The sequence below is a fragment of the Megalobrama amblycephala genome, linkage group LG17 (assembly GCF_018812025.1).
Source record: "Megalobrama amblycephala isolate DHTTF-2021 linkage group LG17, ASM1881202v1, whole genome shotgun sequence".
NCBI classification, from domain to species: Eukaryota; Metazoa; Chordata; class Actinopteri; order Cypriniformes; family Xenocyprididae; genus Megalobrama; species Megalobrama amblycephala.
This window is the reverse complement of record NC_063060.1, coordinates 33,404,899-33,430,037: the sequence shown is the minus strand read 5'-3', so window position 1 is coordinate 33,430,037 and position 25,139 is coordinate 33,404,899. Positions and strand designations below refer to the sequence as shown.

The 25,139-nt window shown below is 38.1% G+C and overlaps 1 protein-coding gene across 2 annotated transcripts in view; it reads left to right on the top strand.

Annotated features, from left to right (window-relative positions):
- Positions 1 to 19,143, top strand: part of cdh6 (cadherin 6) — a 34,262-nt gene extending 15,119 nt beyond the window's left edge. The window contains exons 3-13 of one of the 2 annotated variants that reach the window (XM_048162694.1): positions 1,992 to 2,286; positions 3,462 to 3,581; positions 5,072 to 5,245; positions 5,938 to 6,125; positions 6,278 to 6,525; positions 9,531 to 9,667; positions 9,915 to 10,045; positions 11,875 to 11,992; positions 12,605 to 12,628; positions 12,941 to 13,192; positions 16,893 to 19,143. In XM_048162694.1, coding sequence (XP_048018651.1) covers positions 1,992 to 2,286; positions 3,462 to 3,581; positions 5,072 to 5,245; positions 5,938 to 6,125; positions 6,278 to 6,525; positions 9,531 to 9,667; positions 9,915 to 10,045; positions 11,875 to 11,992; positions 12,605 to 12,628; positions 12,941 to 13,192; positions 16,893 to 17,398 — 2,193 coding nt within the window. In that variant the 3' untranslated portion in view covers positions 17,399 to 19,143. The remainder of the gene's footprint in view (positions 1 to 1,991; positions 2,287 to 3,461; positions 3,582 to 5,071; positions 5,246 to 5,937; positions 6,126 to 6,277; positions 6,526 to 9,530; positions 9,668 to 9,914; positions 10,046 to 11,874; positions 11,993 to 12,604; positions 12,629 to 12,940; positions 13,193 to 16,892) is intronic. The other variant, XM_048162695.1, reaches the window with a different exon arrangement.
- Positions 19,144 to 25,139: the final 5,996 nt, after the last annotated feature.

Below are 25,139 nucleotides of genomic sequence, written 5' to 3'. Positions count from 1 at the left end.
TTAGGTGTTTATTGAGGCAAAATTCGTAGTAGTTAATAGTGAGAATTATTGGACCCTTAACTAAAGTGTTACCGAAAGTTCCTTTAAAAACATAATTCAATTGCAAACAGAACATGGGGGCTCAAGATGCATCATATTAGTGAGGCTGTGTTTCAAATTAATATTAAATATCACGCCAGTATTACAAATCTGATGATACTGATAAGTGTTGCCTCATCTTATGGCTGAAAACCGGTACGTTATAATGTACAATATGAAAAATATTTATTAATAAGATTACATTTAACAGTGTTATTAAATTATTTTTTTTATTAAATATTAGATAAATGTGAACTAAATGCAAAAATTAACATATACAATTACATAAAAATAATGGCAAAAAAACGATATACAGTAGTACCAATACATCCATAAATATACACTGTCGTTCCAAGGTTTGGGGTTAGTAAGATTTTTATTTAATACCTTTGCTCAGAAAGGACACATTAAATTAATCAAAAGTGACAGTAAAGACAGATTTATATATTTCAAAGAAATGCAGTTTTTTCTTTTTATCAAAAAAACCCTGGAAAAAATGGTATCACATTTTCACAAAAATATAAGGCAGCACAACTGTTTTCAACATTAAAGGGTTAGTTCACCCAAAAATGAAAATAATGTCATTTATTACTACATTTACTACACCCGTAAGACCTTCGTTCATCTTCAGTACTAAAGCAGTGTTTTGAAATCGGCCATCACTAGATATTGTTGAATAAAGTCGTTTTTTTTTTTTTTTTTTTTGGCACACAAAAAGTATTCTTGTTGCTTTATAATATTAAAGTAGAACCACTGTACTCACGTGAACTGTTTTAAATATGTCTGGGCACTGAAAGTGTAAATTAACTTGCTGGCGATATAGGCCTCACTGAGCCTTCATATTTCATCAAAAATATCTTAATTTGTGTTAACAAGTGCGATAACATGTTATGTAGTGCTATGTGTTTGTAGAGCCTGTTCTGCATGACACCAGTCAAGGAACTGATAATGGTCTTTTCAGGAATAGTGATATGAATCTAAATATAGCACCATCTTTTTTACACAGCCCTTAAATTTGCACTCAAGAGAGGTGAATTAACTAGGTGGTATTTGGATGTTCTGATTTGATCAAAGATGGTACTTGGCCTGAAAAGTCTGAGAACCACTGGTTCAGAGACTCGAAAGCCTTGCAAAGGATCGCCAACCAGTGGATTATTCATGTGAGATGTTGCAAGTGCGGAATTCACAAAGCTCTCATTGTTATGGACATTATGTTTCTGGATCATGTAGCAGTCAGTGTGCAGTAGAAGCAGCCATTTCTATAATGTTCAGAGGGAAAATCATGAAGAGCAAAAGAGCCATTGTGTTTGAATGGTCTTTTGTATTTTACTACCCTATTTTACTGTAACAAAGCGGCTTATTCAAGTGGAAAGAAGTGTCAAATCATTCTCTCACTCCTCTATCAGATGTCATTGTCAAAGCTAATCATATCACACCTTCAGCTCCAAAATGTGATGTTCCCATCAATCAGTTTAATCATTTTGTGTAACAATAGTGAATAGCACAAATTTAAAACTGCTTCATACACACATCATATAGAGACGAGAAGTAAAAAAGTTTGATTTACCTCATAAATATCTGACAAAAGTGGTTGTACCAAGAGATACCGCGCGGCAGCGTCACTGTTCATAATAGACAGGCATTCACCTTGATTGCACATTCAGCGTGTTGTACTTTCATCAGATATGCCATCAGAATTCAATTCCACAAGGACTCATTTTCACATATTTACCATGGAGTACCTGTCTATTGCCATATTCCCGCCGTAGTATTTCTTCACTGTTTTATTCCTTCAAAATCAACGGATATTGAATACATTCAGAATATCGAATGCAATACATATTCATGAGCCCTATCAACAGCAGAATGAGCGGAGGTGCTGATGAAATGCTTGAATTGCTTCCTCTCAACAGCTTCACTCAGATATGGATAAAGGAGACGGCACAGTGATGTACGTTCTCACAGGTGAAGGTGCGGGGACGGTCTTTGTGATAGATGCCAACTCAGGAGATCTGCATGCTACCAGGAGTCTGGACAGAGAGGAGAAACCTTTCTACACGCTCCGAGCTCAGGCTGTCAACAAGAAGACCGGCGTCCCACTGGAGCCAGAGACCGAGTTTATTGTGAAACTACACGACATCAATGACAATGAACCCAAGTTTGACAAGGAGGTTTATACAGCGTCCGTACCTGAGAGGTCACACACTGGTAAGATTCGGAAGTTTCAAAAACAAGCACCGAAAGACTTGTGAGAGCACATTAATTAAATCAGTGTTGTGGAAATATTACAAAACAATCTATTGCTTAGTATAGTAATATAAAACAGTATTGTAACTTGTCATCTTTCATTACATATCATACTTGAGTCTTATTATTTACTGTCCCACATCTGGTTCCAAACCTGTATGGCCCTGTTCCCACTTGGTATTAAGATGCGTTTTGGTCGATCGGATCACAAGTAGACGATGCTAAATACAGGTGTAAAAGAGGTGTAAAACGTTTTGAGCTTGTCCACTTTTGACAACTTCCAGAGGTAGTCGAAAACTCATCCGACCGGATTGCTTTCGTAATGGAAACGCTCATGTGTTCGAAAGACCGCCTACTGACTTGATGCATAAACATTATGGGAAGTGCACTAGTCAGATGAGATTTAAACTTTGTAAGCTGAAGACTCAAGTTTGGTCTGAAAACAAAAAACGTACCAATGTTCTCTTACCATTACTGATTTCTAACACACACTCACTGCGTTTGGCCTGGTCTTACGGCTCTCAAAGCAGAAACGAAAGCTGCTGCTCTCCATATGTTTTTCCGTCATCTCCGGGCACATTCATATGTAAATTGTGCAAGCTTATTTTGTCTATTAGATCAAAAGATCTAAAAAAAACAACAACAAAAAAAACATACATTTACCCGCCCATAGACCCTCCCCTCCACTTGTGATCCGACCGACCAAAACTTGATACCAGGTGGAAACAGGGCCTAGATATTTTCAAGAATGTGCAGGTCACTTTTTTCCATGCAGTGTGACTGGAAACGTTATGTTAAATGGTGACTGGATCTTTCAAGCTTTAATTGAGATGCAAATTTAGTTGTTTTAGTCATTATTCACTGGTAATCTTCCCCTGGAGAACTATTAACTGCTGAAACTGGATCACTGAATCAGTAAGTTGAACTTGAGAACCAGAACAGTCCGATTCATGAATGAATCATTCAGACACTCAGAAAAAAGATTTTCAAGGACATGCTTCCTATTTCCTCCTTTTTGCTTTCCACTGAAGAACGAAAGTCATAACAAACGTCATGAGATCAAGTGCATAATGACAGATTTTTCAATTTTATACTGTAGGTGAACTAATTTCTTGAACAAATTTCTTATTTTTCAGGCACCTATGTCACTCAAGTGACCGCCCAGGATGCAGATGATGAAATGTTTGGCTACAGTGCAAAGCTTTCCTACAGCATCAGCCAGGGTCATCCATACTTCTCAGTAGAGCCACATACAGGTCAGTCCATGTTGAACTGTTATATCATAAACAGAAATGGGGAAATAGACAGAGAGAGACGCAGAGAGAATGTGTATCTGTATAATTTGATATGGGGCAAGGGTTGCTTTGCAGCTCTGTCGTTCAAGCATTTTAGCCGAGCAAATTCGCCCAGCGAGTTTAATCATTGCTAATGTGTGCCCTGGAACATTTCCCGCAGAGGTCTTTGTTTAAACAAAAGAGAAATAGAAACACAAAAGCTCCCATGGCAGATTAGTGTCCAGCTTAACACTGATATGCTTTAGCCCAGATGGGACACGAACGATGATGTCCATGAGCACATGAAATCCACATGAAAGACCGAAAAAAGGGATATTCATTAGAGGTGGAGGTTAATCTGAGAACATTTGTGCCATTTAAAGAAGCAGCAGGGCCTGGATTCTTCTTTACATGAATTACTGGATTTGTCTTTTGCCTTTTTTGGGTCTAACCGAGACGTCAAATCTCAAAACGTAAATCTCTGTTTGCAAGCCATTTTACTTCTGTAATGTGACGTAACAGGATGTTCAATAAGACAGAATGTACTGTAGGATGGGACTTGATTTTATCCAACACAAATTAATTTGGTCATGAAAAGTGGGCGTTAAATATCAGAAAGTGAGGTTGCTAAACGATCCCATTAAAGGGATGGTTCACCCAAAAATGAAAATATCCCATGATTTACTCACCCTCAATCCATCCTAGGTATATATGACTATCTTCTTTCAGACAAACAAAATCAGATGTACATTTAAAAATATCCTGGCTCTCCCAAGCTTTATAATGGTAGTGAACGAGGGGGCCTGTTTTGAAGCCCCCAAAAATGCATCATCCATCATAAATACAATCCATACAGCTCCAGGGGGTTAATAAAGGCCTTCTGAAGCGAAACAATGGGTTTATGTAAGAAAAATATCCATATTTAAAACTTTATTAACCATAATAACTAGCTTCTAGCAGACGGCTGTACACATCGATTTGCGGTGGAAGAGTAACCCCTGACCCGACGCATGAAGCAACGACGAACGCGGAAACGCCGAGGAAAGAGCAAAACAAAATACCTGTCACGAATTAGAAGTCTAAAACAAGAAATTTTGAAGAGAAATGTCTTGCTGTGAAAAAAAAAAGAGAAATCTTTTTGCATAAAACTACTGGTCCAAAACTGTCAAGCAAGTCCAACAATGTCTTACTCTGAAATTACTTGAGATCAAATTGGTTTAGCTTGTAAAACACCGGTTTTAATAATCCAAGGTCTTGTTTCTTCAGAACCTGCAGCGATCTCTCAATCAGCAGCTGCCGCCTGTAATAATCTCTGCGGCAAAATGTCAGTCTCAATGCATGTACGCAATTAGTTCTGCACTGTTCAAACACAACAAAGACTCAGCTGCAACTGCGGTCTAGTGTCATCCATCTCCTAGAGTAAGGAACTGTGCTGGATTGGATGTTAACGAATTAAACTGTTGTTCCTTCAGGTATAATCCGGACCGCTTTGGGACCTTCCGATATGGACAGAGAGCAGAGGGAGCACTACCAGGTGGTGATCGAAGCCAAGGACATGGCCGGCCAGAAGGGGGGCTTAACAGGCACCACCACAGTAAACATTAGCCTCACCGATGTCAACGACAACCCCCCTCACTTCACGCAGAGTAAGCAATAAGCATGCGTTCAATAGATAAATATATGTAAATTTGTAGATGTGAACAAACTGATATTTGCACAAGACATTTGTTCCATAATTCCACTGATTCTTGTCATTTGCATAGAGTCTTATAGTTGAACTAAACAACAAATACAATACATCAATTTCAAAAAACAAAGACAGATAAATTTTCTATCGTTGTGTGAAGAAAAATGGTTAGTGGCAAAGCTTTAGAAACTGCGTGAGGTCTGTGTGTTAATCCTGATTAAATGGACAGAGTGGGCTCAGCTCACTTACTCTTTTGTGTTTCTCTTAATATAATCTATTCTTTTAGCCTGCATGCAAATAGAAAATGCTTGGAATTTCTGTCATGTTAATCAGAGGAATGCAAGCTACTGGCACAAAGCGGATTTATAGCAGGCAGCACAATATCTGTCACGTTCACCATTTATTACAGTAAAGAGAACACCAAAAATAAGTGAAAAAGCTTTAAAAAGCACTTTAATTGGCCACAGTTTTAGATGCAGGTATCAGATTTACGAATGCGAATTGTCAGGTGAGATTCGTTCCTGCAAACTCTTCTTTTAGGTTCTCTTGAACAGGTAAATGATCTCCTGTTGCACTATATAGTGCAGATCCTCTCTCAAGAGAATTCACAGTTTCAAACACAAACCCTGACATTAACATTATGTTCCCCAGGTATATATCAGTTCAGCGTTCCAGAGCTCACAACGGTAGGGTCATCAGTTGGCAGGATTGAGGCTGTGGATGCCGACGTCGGCAGAAATGCAGAGATGGACTACATCATTGTTGGCGGAGAAGGTTTGGATGTGTTCGACATCAGCACTGACAGGAACACCCAAGAAGGCATACTTAGCGTTAAGAAGGTACAGAAAATCGTTCGAAATTGGAATTTTCACTCATGCAAGTTTGAGAAGCTTGTTTTTTAAAATTAAAATAGTCACACTTGATGGCTCGTGAATAAAAGGCATAAGTTCGGATTGGGTTGTTTATTCCTGTGAATGTGTTTCCGTTGCAGCCTCTGGACTATGAGAAGAAGAAATCATACCTTCTTCAGATCAAGGTCCAAAACACACATCCAGACCCACACTTTCGGATCCCAGACGCTGACATTGCAACTGTCAGTGTCAACATTGAGGATGTGGATGAGCCTCCTCAATTTGAGAAAATCCGATATATTTTGGAGGTGAAAGAGGGCGCGGCTGTGGGCACAGTGATAGGATCGGTCAGTGCCGTGGATCCTGACATACGCCGCAGTCCGGTCAAGTAAGGGCTTTGCGTTAATATCTTCCCATCACATTGTTTTTATCATCTATAGATCACCGTAAATCTCTTTAAATCCATGTTACCCAACACACAATAGCTTGACGGTAGCTTGCAAGCCTCTTAAACATCTGCCCGTTTCTTCCGATGACCTTTTGATATCTGCAAAACCCTGATTAATCTGTCTGAAGCTATGGCAATATGAGCTTAGATGCACTGCTTCCTCAGAGCGTGTTTATTAAATTCACATTTAATTCAAGAGGTCCTTCAATCGCAGCATCTTTATGAGATAATTGTAATAAACTACAATTATGAGAATAAATGAGGATATTATCACTGTCCAAAGCGCCCTAATGATAAAGCTGATGCGGAAGGCTCAGGAGGACAATAAATGGATGTTTTCCCCTCCGGAGACCACAGTAAATAAGAACGCAGAATGGAAGCGCAATTAAAAAGCCCTCTGCAGCAGAGAACAGGACTTCAGGGCTGGTAATTATCAGGGACATCAGAAGCACGGGCAACACTGTCGCTCTGAACATCAGGAGGCTAATTAGGAAATTGAACAATCCCACTGATTGATTGCATTTGAAAGAGCAATATTGTGATCTTCTGGTGAAAGAAGAATAAATGGGAACTGGGCACGTGTGGGCTAAGGGCACTGGGGTTTCATGCAGTTATAGCTGTGGTGTGCATCAAGCGTCCTCAAGTGTCTCCTGCTCTAAAGGATCAGTTGCCAGTTTTGCAGACCAGTGTTGAGGAAGCTGTTTTGCCAAGTTACGGGCTAATTAGAATTTAAAGTTGTCAAACTAGTCAATGCACCCTTTTGAAAAAGTAGTTTACTTTACAACCTACTTACAAAAAGACCTCACTACAGTAAAAGCTTCTTATCTTTTGAAGTATATACAGTAACTATCCGATGATATCATTTCTTTTTTCTGGCACAAAAACAGTGAGGGTTTTTTTTCAATAAACTGCAGTGTTTACATTCCTTTTCATGTAAATTAAAGGATTAGTTCAATTTAAAATGAAAATTACCCCAAGGTTAACTCACCCTCAAGCCATCCTAGGTGTATATGACTTTCTTCTTTTGGATGAACAATCGGAGTTATATTAATAAATATTCTGACGCATCCAAACTTTATAATGGCAGTGAAAGGGACCAACGAGTTTGAAGCTCAAGAAAGTGCATCCATCCATTATAAATGTACTCCACATGGCTCCGGAGGGTTAATTAAAGATTCTGAAGCAAAGTGATGCATTTGTGTAAGAAAAATATTCATATTTAACAAGTTATAAAGTAAAATGTCTAGCTTCCGCCAGACCACCTTATTCAACTTACAAAAAAAGTGTAACTGACTGCGAGAGGCGTTACACTTTCTTCGTAAGATGAATACAGAAGGCAGTCTGGCGGAAGCTAGATATTTCATTTCATTACTTGTTAAATATTAATATTTTTCTTACACAAATGCATCGCTTTGCTTCACACTCAAAAAAATAACTCTTTGAACGAACATAAAAAAATCATGGAAAGGATTTCCACATGATTAAGTTGCTTTATTTCAGCATTATGCAATTTTGTTATTCCAATTTAATGTACTTACGTTGGGTCAACTTCATTTATTAAGGTTGATTCAACTTATTTACTATGGTTGGGCACTGCTTAATTTAATAGTGTCAGCCCAACTAATTTGCAATGTTTTGGAAAATAAATAAAAAGCAATAAATAAATAATTGTTTTCATATAGAATTGATTTTTACAATTAATTCTTCTTGTTTCATTTTGTGATTTACATAACTTTTGTGATGTTCTGTGTTAAAAATCTAGATGTGATACTGGATTCATCCTAAATTGCCTTAACCAAAAACAGTGTAAAACTTAAATTGATCATAAGTCCATTGGTGGCAATGCTTTTGGGAAACGCAACCCAGAGCACTACCACAGTGATTACTTTCTTATTAAAGTAATTTGAAAGTTTGTTAGCAGGTCCTCAACCCAAGCACAAGTGCAACAATTGACCACAATGGTAACCCTAAAAGTATTAATTAACAGAAACTTTTAAATACCAACACAATAGAACAGTAAATATTAAAAAGTCTTTCCATTTTCTCATCTTCCTAAAAACTGCTTGAAATAAAGTGTTATTTTAACATTTACACTCCTAGTTCAGCCCCTTTGCAAAGCATGATGGGAAGTGAAAATCCTATTTGATAGAGTCCTGGTTGGGTTTACTTAATTGAAACATGTTATTCCAATATGAAAACATCAAGTTAAGTCAAAGAGTAATTGTTTCAAGTCAATTTAACATGAATCAATCACATTTAAACCAGAAACCTGATACAATGGTATTGAATCAAAATAAATTGTTTAAATAAACTAAACAGCATCAAAAAATCTTTTTTTTTTTGAGTGCAGAAGGCCTTCATTAACCCTCCGGAGCTGTGTGGAGTACGTTTATGATGGATATATGCACTTTCTTGAGCTTCAAACTCATTGGTCCCTTTCAGTGCCATTATAAAGCTTAGATGTGTCAGGATATTTATTAATATAACTCTGATTGTGTTCATCAGAAAGAAGAAAGTCATATACACCTAGGATGGCTTGAGGGTGAGTAAACCTTGGGATAATTTTCATTTTAAAGTGAACTAATTTCGATTAATTTACTTTACACAGGGACTCAAATCAGCGATTTCATCACTTTGATGGAATCATTTAATTTACTGATTCACTGGAATGAATTAGACTTTCCAATGCTACATATGAGAATTAAAAGGATAACGTATAGGAAGAGTGGGGATCTGATTATTCTTCCCTACAAAACAATGATTATGACAACACTGACAAAACAGACTGAATTTTTAATGATTTTCACACTCCATTTTCTCTGAGCATAATTGAGCCAAATGGGTTTGTCACAGGTCACATCACAGTTTAATACTATTCTACACAAGAACACTGTTGCAAACACATTGGAACTGTTGACAGTTGAGCTGAATGGTTTGAATTGCAGGTATTCCATTGATCGACACACAGATGCGGACCGAGTTTTTGGTGTCTATGCTGGGAATGGATCTATATTCCTGCAGAGGCCTCTGGACCGAGAGGAATTCGCTTGGCACAACATATCAGTGCTCGCAACCGAGTTTAGTAAGTAACTCCACGCGGCTCACAGCCGCAGTTCATTTGGAACGAATTTAGGTTGCTAAGCTCAAGTCATCCCGCATTAAATTTCTCCAATAAGATTTCCGCATTTTCATTTACCATGACAGCTTATATTGACTAAATATATTAGTTTACTTTTTTAAATTAGAAATCCAGTTTCCTCCTGTGACTCCAATAATGTGAGCTTCTATCATCTCAAGTAGTCAACCATCATCTGCCACATCTTTTTAAGGACACTTAGACAACCCCGAGCAGACCAGCCGAGTGCCTGTGTACATCCGCGTACTGGATGTCAACGATAACCCCCCCACGCTGGCATCCTTCTACGAGACCTTCGTCTGTGAAAATGCCAAAGCCGGTCAGGTAAAGAGCATTTTAGTATACGTTTCCAATTTTATCTGCCATATTGTCAATTTCGATGTAAGATAAGGGGGAATAAGTCCACTTCTCCTGTTCGGCCGGCGGATGGATGTGTCGATTTAAAGCAGGGGCGTTTGTTAAACAGTGTGTGACCTCTACAGAACTCACACCTCCAGAGCGAGATAGAGATCAGTGATGAGTATTTCTCCTTCATGGATTAGACGGCAGAGTCTTTTTCTGTCAGGCTTGATGAGATTATGTGTCATGGTGGATGACAGGGGCTGTCACATATCACAGGCACTTCATAATAACTGTCCACCTCTCCTCCATTTCCTGACTCATCTTGTATCCCTCGTTGTCCGTCATCACCCACCTCACTGACCCGCCCACCTCAGCGGCTAGCAGAATTGTTCAACCTGGTCTTTGCTACGGTTTATTTATTGGGTACATCTTGTGATTTTTTTCCCCCTATTTTAAGCATTAATACAACACAATTTAGTGAGGTTTATACTCAAAACAATTTAAAGCAGCTATTATTTTACAAAAAGTTCATATGCTACCAGCTACATCTATAAAATGTTATACAAATGTTGTCTCCCATATAATTACATTTAGGTAAAAGACTTATGTGGCAATTCTGTTACTTGCATGATGAAACTAAACAATTATTAATTATTATTGTGTTTATTAGCTATATTTCAGTGACGGCAGTGAGGGATAAGGCTGGTATTTTGGTTCTGTTCAGCAGTTATATTCTAACAGACTGAAGTAAAGCCCAGAGGAAAGGGAAGCCAGCCAGCAACACGCAAGCAAGAAATCTGGCCAGTGCGTAAGCCTGGTAAAGAAAAAATCATGAAGCACACAATGGATGATTACATTTTTGTCACAGCGTGTTGCCAGTGCACCCTTGAGAGATGCATTTAAACTAAAATTGCCCTTGGTGACAACTAAAGATAACCATGAGCCTCTATCACTGAGCCAACATCTTTCCTCGCTCTAAACATGCTTATAGTGTTTACATGTAAATGCTTGTAAGGTCTGAAAGATGACATTGTGAATAGGTCATTCCTGTTATGCGGTACCTTTCCAGCTCTGTTACTTAAAAAAAAACATTAAAATGAATCAATATGCTTTAAGTAATAGGGTATAGCAGACTTACAAGAATTTGTGCCAGTCAAGCTCATGCATTTAATTGTTATTAATTATAACTTCATACAATTGAATAATTTCAAGATAATTAACAGGAGGCCTAACAGGATGGTGAACAAAAGGCAGACTACAAAAAAAAAAAAAACAGGATCAAATTGTTTTAATATTGTTTTATATATCACTAATTAAAACAATATTACTAAAATGCACGTTTCATTTGTAGTTCATATCACTGCAATTTCTTTTGCTTCATTTAAAATAAAAATATCATCATGTAAATAAACTAATCATGTAGTTTACTATTTGTATTTATTTATTTTTGTTTCATGCATTTGAAAAATTATAGAAAAAATAGCTTTTTTGTTTGCTCTATGCATATTATTATTCGAGTGTGAGCAAAGAACAACTGAAATGAAGGATAAAGAAAAACCACGAATACATCTTTAGAAAATTCCAGTTTTTTTTATATTAGAAGTTAAAAAAATGGCAACATCGTCTTAAACCAAATTAGTTAAATAGATAACAGTGATGATAGAAACTAATATGATTGTAATTTGAAATTTAAGTAAGACATTTATGACGGAGACATTATCAAAAACGAGCCAAACGCCATGCATTTGTAATTACGTGTCCTATGCATTTTGGTAAATATGTGATTGTCATCATTTGCTTCTTTACCACAGAAAATCCAGACAATAAGCGCAGTGGATCCAGATGACCCGGTCGGTGGACATCGCTTCTCGTTCTTTTTAGCACCAGAGAGCTCAGTGCGAGCAAACTTCTCAATCCGAGATAATGGAGGTGGGTGCCCTCTCACATTGTCTGGCCCTCTAACTAGCTTACTGTCTCTCCTCATGACAACACAGACCAATCAATCAGGAGAAATCTTTAGGACACATGGCCTCTTCACATCTAGCTGTTTAAACTGAGCCAGCTCGTTCTGCAGTTGCCATAACTTTAGGTCAGTCTAGGCCTATTGCGGTCTGCAGAAAGGACAGCTGCTTCATTCCTTAACCCTTAAATGCGTGAATGTTTTGTCAATTATTAATACATATTCGTGTCTTTAGCAAGTCTGATCTACAACTGACACGGATGGATCTCTAACAGCTGCAATAGTATAAAAACTCTCTGGATATTTTAAAAACAATTACTGTCATTGTCATATTTGCGATCTCAACCATATTCTCAAAATTATCATTTTCAATGTCTTCAAAATCAATATTTTGATCGCTGAAAGCTTCCTCACCAGATCCACAATCAAGTGACAATGACGCTAATATTTGATTGCGTACAGTACTTACTCTGAAATAAGTCGTTGATCCATTTTAAGTTTTGCTGATTATACTTGTGTATTCTTTTGTTTTATGTCTGCGGTAATTATGAGTGAAACATCACGTCATCACTGTGTATCAGACATTGCCACCTTGAGGAATAAAGGTGAATCGCACTTATAGAGTCATCAGAGATTCAATTATTGATACGCAGAAAAAATATACTTACACTATTGCATACCTAGGGTCGCTAGTGACCCTGTACACTTTTTACAAAATCAGAAAACAGACATTTATATTTTTATTTTTTTTCTTGTTGCATTGTTTATTATGAATTGATTGAGGAACACTAAGAAGACTGATGTCTAACTTTAAAAAAAAATTAAGGAGGGGAAGGGTAGTGAATGACGTCCTGAGTCGATAAAGACCAGAGGTATGTGTTTAAGGGTTAATAAACTAAGCACTCAACTATCCACAGATAACACAGCTGGAATCTTTACACGACGCTCCGGATTTGGCCGAATGCACAAGAGCACCCATCTAGTGGCTGTGGTGATCGCAGATGGAAACTTTCCCATACAGAGCAGCACGGGCACACTCACAATTCGTGTGTGCACGTGTGACCGAGATGGCAACATGGAGATGTGCAACGCTGAGGCTCTGGCCAGCTCTGCGGGGCTCAGCACAGGGGCGCTGGTGGCCATTCTGCTCTGCATCCTCATCCTGCTCTGTAAGTAGCCTTCGCTTCTCTCTTTTGACTTTAACAATCAGATCACTTCTTCTACATCCATCTGTCTGATGCCCACTTCCTCCATCTGTCTGTCTGCTGTGAATCCGACTGTTCATCTTTCAAGCCCTTTGTTAGTGAGACTTTTCAGTTCATTTTCCCACCTGTCTTCCTGTCAGTTAGCGCTTTTGTCTGCGCTGCCATTTGATTAATTACAATTCCAGTGGTCTGAAGTGTGTACGCATGATCTGCATGTAAAATAATTTGCAATTAGGGGAAAAAAGAAAATAAAGAAAAAAATTTCTGACATGCTCAGATGGCTGAACTGATAAAACTTGTTGGTTATTTAATCAGGAAACTGAGTAACAAATGCTACATTTCAATTAAACTCAAATGAATCCAGTCTTGATTTAATTCAACAAAAATGGAATATCATATTTGAGTCCATTTTAATTGAAACACTTGTCTTCATATAACTAATATGCATGTGTAATTGATCAATTTACTGTGATTATTTTTTCCCATTTGAATTGCTATAGAAAAGCTTGCTTATTTGAGTTGCTATCTGTTAACATCATAGTTCTCACCTGTGAACTGCGTGCAGTAGAGCTTAACGACCTGACACCTACAGTGGGTGTCACCCACAGGGTAATGCATCATGTATGAAACTCTTCCTACTCCATTTCAGTGAAAGATCACTGATAAAAGCAACCAAATTGTACCAAGGGGGGATTTTCTAAAAATGAATTGTACCCTCTGATAGTGCGGTTTGTTTCCACACACCATCTGAATCACTGCTTCAAAATACCAATGCATACATTACTACACCGCACATCTGGATGTATGGCTGTTTATAATGCTCTTCTACATTTGATGAATATTTGCTGCAAAGATCAATAGAAAATGTACACAATGTACACAAATTTTTCAATGACATTTCGTTTAGCATCTGCTTTCTGTAGGTGGTAATAGCTTGCACAAATTAGCACCAATTAGAATTTTGTGAACAAGGCACAATATATAATAAGCCTAATTTAAATATGACCACATTTCTACCATATCAGATTTACATTTTTTTATATATATATATATATTTAGAAAATTTGTTGAAGACAGTATATCTTATTTTAAAGCCATACCAAAAAGGAAGTTGGTGTAATTGTATATACCTTACACTCACCAAGGCATCATTTATTTGATCAAAAATACAGTAGAAACAGTAGTATTGTGAAATATTATTACAATTTAAAATAACTGTTTACTAATATAAATCTTTAAAAAGTTGTCAGTGCTGGTTGCAAACACAATGAAATAAAGGACTGGATTTAATCACAAGCAGTGAATGTTTATTGTTTAATGAAAGCAAACTCAAAATAATGCTTCTCAGAATAATGGCTACAAAAACACAGAATATAACAACCAACATACTATTGACGAGAACGGACAATAAACTGAAAAAAATCTCAAGGGTTTAAATAATACAAGCCAAACTAATAAATGAAATAGAGAACAGGTGCAGATCATAATCAATCAATGAGAAACCAAGGAGACCAAACTCAACCAAAACAGTTATGTTATACCCATAACATATCTGCCATCAAGAAGTCGCGTCCTCATACCTTATTAACATCCATAAACAAAGTCAAACAGAGGAGAGTGGGAGGGGGCTTAAGAGGTTGGTGCAGGGCAGGCACATGGGACAAACTCAGGAGGAGCTGAAGGCGGTAGGACCCAGTGCGGAGATGATGGTGAGAGGAGCCAGGGTCAAATCCCCAGCAGAAACCCCAGGACGAAAGCCCATGGTGAAGTTGAGGGAGGGAGGAGCCATGGTGTAGTCTTGACAGACGTAATCAGGTAAACTACCAACCGAGACGAAGCTAATGGAGGTGGAGACCCAGGCGAAGCTGAAGAGTCAACGAGACCAGGTCACACAGAGGGTCCTGGAGACCAAGGAGGAGCTGCGGAGACGAGTGACCGAGGTAAAGCCAGGGTGCTGGAGTGCTAAGGCAGAGCCGGTACTAAGTACTAAGGTAAAGCTGGAGGGAAGGCAGAGCCCAACAAAGCCAAAGGGGTGGAGGGACAATTCACAGACTGAGACCCTCAAGTGCATGGCACAGGCAGAGCTATGACTGACCAAGTCAGAGCTGGAAGGACGAGGAAGCCTGGTGGAGCCTTATGGACGACAGTCCCAGGTGGAGTGATGGGCATGGAGGAACAAGCAAACATATTAGCCTGAGGCGAATTAACAAAGCACTGAGCAGGAGATGAAGGTGCTGACAGGGCTGAAGAACTGGGCAGTACAGGCAGTAGTTCACAAAATGGCTTTCCTGGCCCATACAGAATAGATAGACTTCTTAGGAATGGCCTCTCTGGCCAACTCGGAACAGACAAACTTCTCAGGACTCCTTGGCCAATACAGGACAGATCTCAGGAAAGACTCTCTTGGTCAACGCAGAACAGGCAGAGGAGGTGGGAGTGGGAGGCAGAGCGAGAACAGAGCCATCAATACTCTGTGCTGAGCGACGAAAGAGACTCTGTGCAGGGTATGGAAACAGGCAGGGTGCAGTCATTTTCCAAATCAATCAAAAGCTCAGAGTTTAGTGCATTTACATCCACCTTAGCCGAAGGGAATAGGCTCCATTCCATCACCTCGTATTCCACTAGTATTCCCTCAATGATCACACACCTGGTCAGACATGGTGTGGTTCAGGTGTTGGCTCTGTCTCTCATATTGCGGCAGGCTCTGGCTCAATGTCTGTGGTGGGCTCGGGCTTAGTGTCCATTGGGACGATGGCTGAGGATGGTGCAATAAATTGCTCCTCACTCTCACAGATGGTGAAAGGGGGAACCATTATATAGCAGAACCCAGTCTACATACTACTTGAACGTCCCTTGAAGTCCGTCTCTGGCCAGGTGCGCTCTTGTCTCCACATTGAGACACACACAGACTGTCGTTGTCGTAGTGGACAAGATGGACGAAGGTGGAAAAATCCAGGAAGGGTTTGGATGGTATAAATCTTGTGTGTGTCTCTCGAAGGACTGTTTGCCCTGCAAGAGGAGGAGAATTTTCACTGCTGCTGAATCCATTTTGCTGGTCAGCGTTGGTTGCATACTTGATGAAATAAAAGTCTGGATTTAATCGCAAGCAATGAATGTTGTCTGAAAACAAACTCAAAATAACACTTCTCAGAATACTGGACAAAAAAATACACAGAACAGAACAGCAAACATAATATTGAATATTGACAAGAACGGACAATGAACTGAACAACCACAGGAAACTGAACTGCAAAGCTGAATTTTCAGCAGCCATTACTCCAGTCTTCAGTGTCACATGATTCTTCAGAAATCATTCTAATATGCTGAATTGTTGCTCAAGGAACATTTCTTATTATTACAAACATTGAAAACAATTATGCTGCTTAATATTTTTGTGGAAACCATGAAACATTTTTACAAGATTCTTTGATTAATATGAAGTTCGAAAGAACAGCATTTTTTTAAATAGATTTTTTGTAACAATGTAAAAGTCACTTTTGATCATTTTAGCGTATCCTTGCTAAATAAAAGTATACATTTCTTTAAAAAAAAATCTTACTGACCCCAAACCTTTGATACATATACCAGTATTCACAATAGTTGTCAAGCCTTTTCATTCTGGTGCATCACTAATATTTCAAATTTTCCTTCTCTTGTTCTGTAGTGATCGTAGTGCTATTTGCTGCCCTGAAACGTCAGAAGAAAAAAGAGCCACTGATCATCTCCAAAGAGGACGTGAGGGACAATGTCGTCAGCTACAATGATGAGGGTGGCGGCGAGGAGGACACGCAGGCCTTTGACATCGGAGCACTTCGCCATCCAGAAGCGATGGAGGACAGCAAACTGCGTCGGGACATCCTGCCTTCCGAGTCTCTCTACCCCCCTCCGCCGCTCCGCAGGACCATTGTGCCGTCCAGAGAGAACGCAGACGTGCGGGAATTTATCAACCAGCGTGTGCAGGAAAATGACGGCAACCCCACGGCTCCTCCTTATGACTCGCTGGCCACCTACGCATACGAAGGTAACGGATCGGTGGCCGAGTCGCTCAGCTCACTGGGGTCCGTGTCCTCGGAGGGGGAGCAGGACTATAACTACCTCAGCGAGTGGGGGCCACGCTTCAGGAAGTTAGCAGACATGTACGGCGGGGAGGACAGCGACTGGGACTCCTAATGGACAGACTGCAGAACAAGACTCATTTGCTGATCTGCCTCTACCTGAACACTGGAGTGGCAGAATGAGGCAGCCTAATTTCTTTTACAAAGTGCCCTTTTATCCTTCTCTTTGTCCTACAATCAGGCAGCGGTTTCTCTGTCATGATTGGCTGTTTTCTCAAAAGAGGAGACGAACTTCACGCTCCGAGGAGGACGTATCTGTCTGTGGACTTCTCATCAGAAAGATCATCTGCGGTGACATCTTTCTGCATAATCCCAGATTGTTCTGGAGATGTCTACAGTTTTTCATATCTGTAACCTTCACTGAAAATGTTTTTTTGAAAAGCCAAGCATCTGATGTGGAAGCGCTGTTTAAATACTGCTGCAAAGAACAGTTTATCAGTTGACTGTGAGCCTGTGAAACACTTGAAGTGAACTTGAGCAGGTCATTGACTAAAAGGCGAAAGCAGAGTACTTTATGAAAGTAATGAAACCACCGCCAAAATCAAGCCTGTGAATTCACCATCAGACCTCAATGTGTAGCGGGCAGCTCAGAATCAAACAGTTCAACATCATAGGAGTTGTCTAATAACTGGGAGGATTTTTCAAACCCTTACTATTAACAATTTGCATAATTTTACTAATCTACTTACGCACTCAAGAAAAGACGTGTTGTCCTGTAACCGGAATCAAGACTGATTGTGTGAAACCCATCTAGAAAATAGGTCAGAAGATGTTTCATGGTTGGCACTGGTTTTCATCATCCACGTGAAAAAAAAAAAAAAAAATGCCAGAAGCTTACAATTATCTGCTATGTCATTGGACCTAAATGTGTTTTGCTTCCTTTAGTAGTCTGACAAACGTTTGGTTGAACTCAGAACTGCTTAATATGACTTTCTTCTTGTGAGAGACACACTTCAACACGGTTCCTTAATGACATGCTGCAAACTTTACATTCCATACTATTACCTTTAAACACTGTAGGATGTTTTTTTTTTTTTCCTCTCTCACTATTTATCCAGCTGAGACCTACAGATGAAAAGAGTCAAACCAAGCAAAAGAGAATGAAACATTAATATCTATAGGCCTACATAGAATTACGGTCTATGGTATCAAGGGGTCAAAAGCAAAATTGTCACAGTTTGAAGACGAATTCTCAGTTTTCCTCTGACAACCTTCTGCTTTTAATAGCGGGCGTTGAATAACCAGGGAAGTAATAAAAGCTGATTTATTCCTCAGCTGAATGTTAACCACAACAGTGTTGTATTGAGGTGTGAGTCAAATCTTAAAGTAAATCACTCCGTGATGATTGCGCCCTCTCTTCAAACCACAAAATGAGCCTGAGATTGCCTTCACCTCTTCGGGTAGGAGGGGGTGAGTCAGCTCTGAACAGCGCTCGAGCAGGTAAATATTTGTGTTTTAGAAGCAGAATTTCCATTCTTTGTCAATGATATGCTGTAAAAAGAAAAAAAGATGGTTACTCATGCTGTAAAAACTTGGTTTAATGAACAGTGCTTTGTACCAGTGGCTTGGGAGAGTAGATTATGTCCATGTACTACTTTGCTTTATATCTTGTGAAATTTTGTACCAAATATTTATATACCACAATGATGACTAAATATTCTTGAAATATGTACATTCGATATTATTGTTTCTGTGTTTTGAACGTGTTCAACTGTAAATGTGAGCTGGTTGCAGTTCATTTGATGACGTGCAAATGGAATCAGACTTTCATTAAAATAAATGTTCTCTTTTACAGAAAAACTTTGCAATTCTTTGCACACCCAGAAAACACTTACAAATGCATTGCATTAAGCTTTTGACTTATCACAAGCAATTTGTATATATTTATTTATTTTGCAAATTACTGTTGAGCTGCTTCCAATTTTGTGAGCTGTTCAATCATAGAACCTAAAATAAATGTATTTTTTATTATATATATAAATAAAAATTAAATTATTATTATTATTAAATAAAATGTACATTTATAAATAAAATGGGTGCGTGTAAATAAATATATATATTTGTATTTATTTTTACTATATATATTTTAGATATATTATACGATAGGATGTATTTTATTGTATATCTTTGATGCTTAATATATGGGCATGTCTTTAAAATGATTCTTAGAGGCCAAATGTCATGATCGTTATCAGAAAATTTCTAGTGTCTGTCCCAGATCGTCAGCTCATTAGGCCAATCTATAATGAAGATCTCAAAGCTTGCTACTGGATGTGGAGGGAGAGGAAACAGTATTCATTTTAAATTGATTGGGGCTCAGCAGTTGTGAGGCAGATGGTGACATTTCAAACAATGCCAATGTTAACTCAATCACTCTGCCTTCCAGCGCTCTCTGCAAATATGTACGTAGATACTAGTCTCATCTGGTCTCTCTGTGTGTCTATACAAGGCCATTAAGGGCTTAAGCAACACTCCAGGATTCAGGTGTGCTAACCTCATTTAGAAGGGTCAGTATGCATGTCTTGGAAAGAATATGGAAAAATTGTATTCTAGCAGAGCTAGAATTCTAGCTTTTTTAAAAGAAAAAGCACAGATAAGTCTGAAAACTATATAAATGATTCCTAGTTTAAAGGAATAGTTCAGCCCCAAATTAAAATGATTCACATTTCAATGTCCCTCCCATATGCTGTTTTTTTAAATAAAATAAAAAATATATAAAATAATTTAATAGTAATAATTTTATATATATATATATAGAGAGAGAGAGAGAGAGAGTTTTCCGGTGTGTATTTTGATCATAACACCTTTAACCTTATTATTGATTAATTTCAGGTTAGGTGAAGTAAGTCGAGTCTGGCCTAAATTATAAGCATTTTAAAATACTGACAGAAGACTCCTCTGTGGTATGGTCTTGTTCAAAGTCTTAAAACACTATAAATCAAGCCAAGGTAGGCAGCTTTTGTAATCAAGTAAATTTCTTTTAATTGGTTACTTTTCTTTTTATAATAAACAAAAATGTAAAGGCAAATAAAACTTCATCATTAAAGTATAAAATAAAATAATCACGCTTTGAGTCAAAGGTGTAGTCAGCTCTGGGCTTCCCATCTTCAGCTTGGGATTTCTTGTCCTCAGCTCTGGGCTTCTAGGCGTCGTTCCTAAAACGTCCTCTTTTGGTAATGAAAGTGCTGCAGTTTAAAGCTGCTGTAGGTAACTTTTGTAAAAAAATTTTTTTTACATATTTGTTAAACCTGACATTATGTCCTGACAGTAGAATATGAGACAGATAATCTGTGAAAAAATCAAGCTCCTCTGGCTCCTCCCAGTGGTCCTATTGCCATTTGCAGAAATACACCGCTCCCGGTAAGAAACAACCAATCAGAGCCAGGAGGAGTGTCTTAGCAGTGTCAATCAATCAAGCTCGCGTGCGCGCTGATCTCACCCCTCCCATACACAGCGCCAGCGCATACAGGCTTCAAGATTACCGGTGTGCCGCAGCTTTGCTTATGGCGGAAAAACAATCCAAACTGCCAATTCCTCGAGTGGCACCTGCTCATAAAATAAAGACGGGTAAACGGAAAAAGACAGATGACGATGATAAAAAAGCCAAAAAGAAAGAATTAGATAGAGCCCGAAATAAAACGAGGGTAAATATCGGAGCGGCTTTTCCGAGGTGGAGGGAGCTACGTGTCCTGAAAGGATTAAAAACCGATGCAGAGTCAGCCACATTTCTGCTTGACAAGTAAGTATCCCTGCTTGATTTGTTTAATTTTTTAAGAACTACACAACTAAGATAATTTCAAAACAGGACTGACAAATTATGTATGGCATGGTTTCTTGTAGATTTCAGGGTGGTCCTTTGCATATAACATCGTTTTATTTCGCCATAAACAAAGCTGCGGCACACCGGTAATCTTGAATTTGACGCCTGTACACTGTGCATAACAGGAGTGTGATCAGCGCGCACGCGAGCTTGATTGATTGACACTGCTAAGACACTCCTCCTGGCTCTGATTGGTTGTTTCTTACCGGGAGCGGTGTATTTCTGCAAATGGCAATAGGACCACTGGGAGGAGCCAGAGGAGCTTGATTTTTTTCACAGATTATCTGTCTCATATTCTACTGTCAGGACATAATGTCAGGTTTAACAAATATGTAAAAAAATATTTTTTTACAAAAGTTACCTACAGCAGCTTTAAGGTTCCTTATATGACTTTAGGGAGACGTTCCAATTTGGTTATTTTATGGTCATGCAAGAACGTTAAAAAGAGGACATTTGGGAAGTTAATAGAACATCCTATAGTAATAGTCCCCTAAACATTCCCAGAACGTCCTGAATGTTCCCTGAAGGTCCACCAATTAACGTCCCCCAACCCGTAAAAGAACTCTACATCGTGACCATCTCTGAATGTTCTGGGAACGTTACTAGGTGACAGGTTACCCTGCTAGAAATTTTACGTTCCCAGAACATTCTCAGAACGTCCACTGGTGTTATGGACGTTGTCTAGTAACGTTCCCAGAACATTCAGAGACAGTCACGATGTGGAGTTCTTTTAAGGTTTGGGGAACGTTCGGGACGTTCTGGGAATGTTTAGAAGACTATTACTATAGGACGTTCTGATAACTTCCCAAATGTCCTCTTTGTAACGTTCTCGCACGACCATAAATTAACCAAAGTAGAACGTCCCCCTAAACTCATATCGGGAACGTTATTAAATGACCAACAGAGGACCATGTGGGAACGTTCTGTTAATGTCCCAAATATCCTCTTTGTAACATCCTAAAGTGACCATAAAATTAACCAAATTGGAATGTCCCTCTAAAATCATATAAGGAACCTTGAACTGCAGCACTTTCACTACCAAAAGAGGACGTTTTAGGAATGTCCCAAATGTTCTGTAAAGGTTCAGAATTTTCATCACCTTTAGAGAACTTTTTGGCAACGTTGCACAAGGTCACAAGAACATTGCCTTCTACGTGGGTTTATAGAAAATAATACATTTTTAACATTAGATTTGCTTTGGCTGCTTTAACTGTTTACAAAACATGCTTGTTATAGCAAAAAATGTGAGAGAAATTCTGACTAGATGAATTTGGTCATTTAGTGATGGTGATTCAATCATTCTCTCCAGAGACTAAACGCTGAGTGTATTAAATGTTAGTTTTGCATTAATTAATGGTTAGTTTTTTTTTTATTATTCATTATGCTGACAAAGTTTTGAGCAGTGTCTTTTAGACTCACACAGACATCATGAATCAGCGTATGAACCTCAACAATGGTGACAATAAATAAAAATCTTTTTTGTGACTTTAGTAGCTTGTTTTCTGATGCTCAGAGTTCATCTGTAAAAATTGTCACCATTGCAGAATCTTGATGTCTGCACAATGAAAAAAAAAAAAAAAAAAAAATTTATGCATTATCAAAGATCTACAAACATGAAGGAAATACAGAGATCACTGAATAAGGCCACTGTTTGATGACAAATTCATTAACAATGTGTAATTAACTCAATTTGATCAGACTTTTTTTTTTATAAATTTTTTTATAACAAATGTGTTTTAGAAACACACAATTATAACAATTGAAGAAAAAGTAAAGTCAAAACATCAAAGGTCAGGAGCCCAACTAAAGCAAGCGCTTACCTCTGTAATGGTGACATTTATAAATTTTGATAAAACAACACCTCATTAAGAAGATTTGTATGAAAGAAATAAAGTCATAGTGGTTTTAATAAGTGAAGATGCAGAGATCTAGAGAGATCTGTTAGTGTTTAATGTTCTGTTATCTGAGTTTTGTGTGCTTCAGTCAGTGATGATCCACAAACACTGATGTTCTGCTGCATGTTGCTTTGTTTAAAGGCAGTAACTGTGTAGTTGCTGATGCAGTGATAAAGCAGTTACATTAGCTCATGCGTGTGCTGTTGTCAGCTAATGATTTATTGCAAGAGATTTGCATTTTAAAGAAAAGGTTTCATAATAATAATAATTCAGAAGAGCTTTTTTTTCTGTGAGTTATTTAAGAAAAATTAGTTTTTGTTTGAACAGCCACTTTTGTTAGTTAATTTAGCTCTAATTTTCAATTCAATTTTTTGACAAGGGCAGCAGGGACGTTCTGAGAACATTTCCAAAGAAAATATGGATCTCTAAACGTCTTGAATGTTCTGTGAAGGTCTGCCAAATAACGACCCCCAAACCTTAAAAGAACTCCACATCGTGACCATCTGTGACGTACTGGAAACATTAGTGGGGACGTTCTGAGAATGTTCTTGGAACGTAAAATTTTCCAGAAAACTTTCCCAGAGTTTCCCAGATTCTTCTTAAGGCCTCGCAGGTGCAAGCTGACTGCCTTTTCATGTCCTTGAACTCCAGTAAACTTAACCAAGATGGCTGATGTCCTTATAAGGTTCTAGGAGTAGAACTTCAGTTCTCTGTGTCCTTGAGCACACACATAGAACTGCACACACTTCTGTGTGCTGGCAGTCCAGTTTTGCTCCGCCTTCTCATGGACAGGTACACACACATATCCAACAATAACTACATCTCTGTCCACACAGTATAATACATTTCATAAATAACAATAATATTGTAAGCAATGCCTAATATTTAATACATTGGCCAAATGTGTAGCAACAGACATCCAAAATGTAAACATATATATATATATATATATATATATATGGTCACCCTGAGATGCCATTTTATGGAGGGAAAAACAATGTAAATATTTTATACATTTTATTTGCATTTAAGGCACCATAAAAGTCATCCATACTACACTGTTAGACCTTGCCTGGCTTTTTTACAGTAAAATAACAACACTGTACAGTTATTTACTGTAATCTACAGTATGTTACTGTAAAGATACTATGCACTAAATTAAAACTCATGTTACCTCATTTCATTTGCAGAAACCAACTGCCTCAAATTGTCAGACTGCCACTTATATTTACAAACTCATTTTTATTGCATGCTAATATGATCATCATATTACTATGAGCTTATTTCTTTAGAGTTCAATAAACACACTTTAAATAAAAAGATTTTCACTGCACCAGCAACTACAGTCACCATCTGTTAAATAAAACAACATGCAGCATATTATCAATGTCTTTTGATCTTCTTCTGAACCTAAGCACAGGCTCTACTCTTCAGCACAATGGTGACACACAAAACTCAATTTTACAGTGAACTACTGGCAACAGTGTTGCCAGTATAAAACTGGCAATAGTGTTGACAGTATATAACTGTTATTTAACTTAGTTTGTAACTGTTAAAATACATTTTGTGGGTGTGTCTTTTTATCTTACACCTTTAACCCTTTCAACCCCACAGGAACATCCTCGAGTGTCCACACTACAGAGTAAAAGTAACATTCATGCTGTATTGCAGTGAGATAATTAAGTTAATATGTAAGTGATGATTGAGCACTAATGATGAACACCTGCTGTTAACAAGCAGAACCACTGAAAAGAGGAACAAGAACGGAATAAATATGAGCAGAAAATACAACTGTCTCTCAGCCATTACACATTATTACACTTATTACTGACCAGTTTAACTTTATTTCTACAGAAGATCTTATTTAGAATTAACAGAAGTTTAGATGTTGATGTTTTATTGAAAATGTTTGGTTTGATGTTACCATTGAGAAGATCAGCGTTTGTTTTAGTTTAGAAACACATGTGGAGAAGAAATTGTTGAAAGTGCCGATATTTATGTATTGGTGAAGACCTAACCATCACATAGTCTCTTGATTCAATGAACTCATACTGTGTTTTATCCATTGTTACAATATTAAC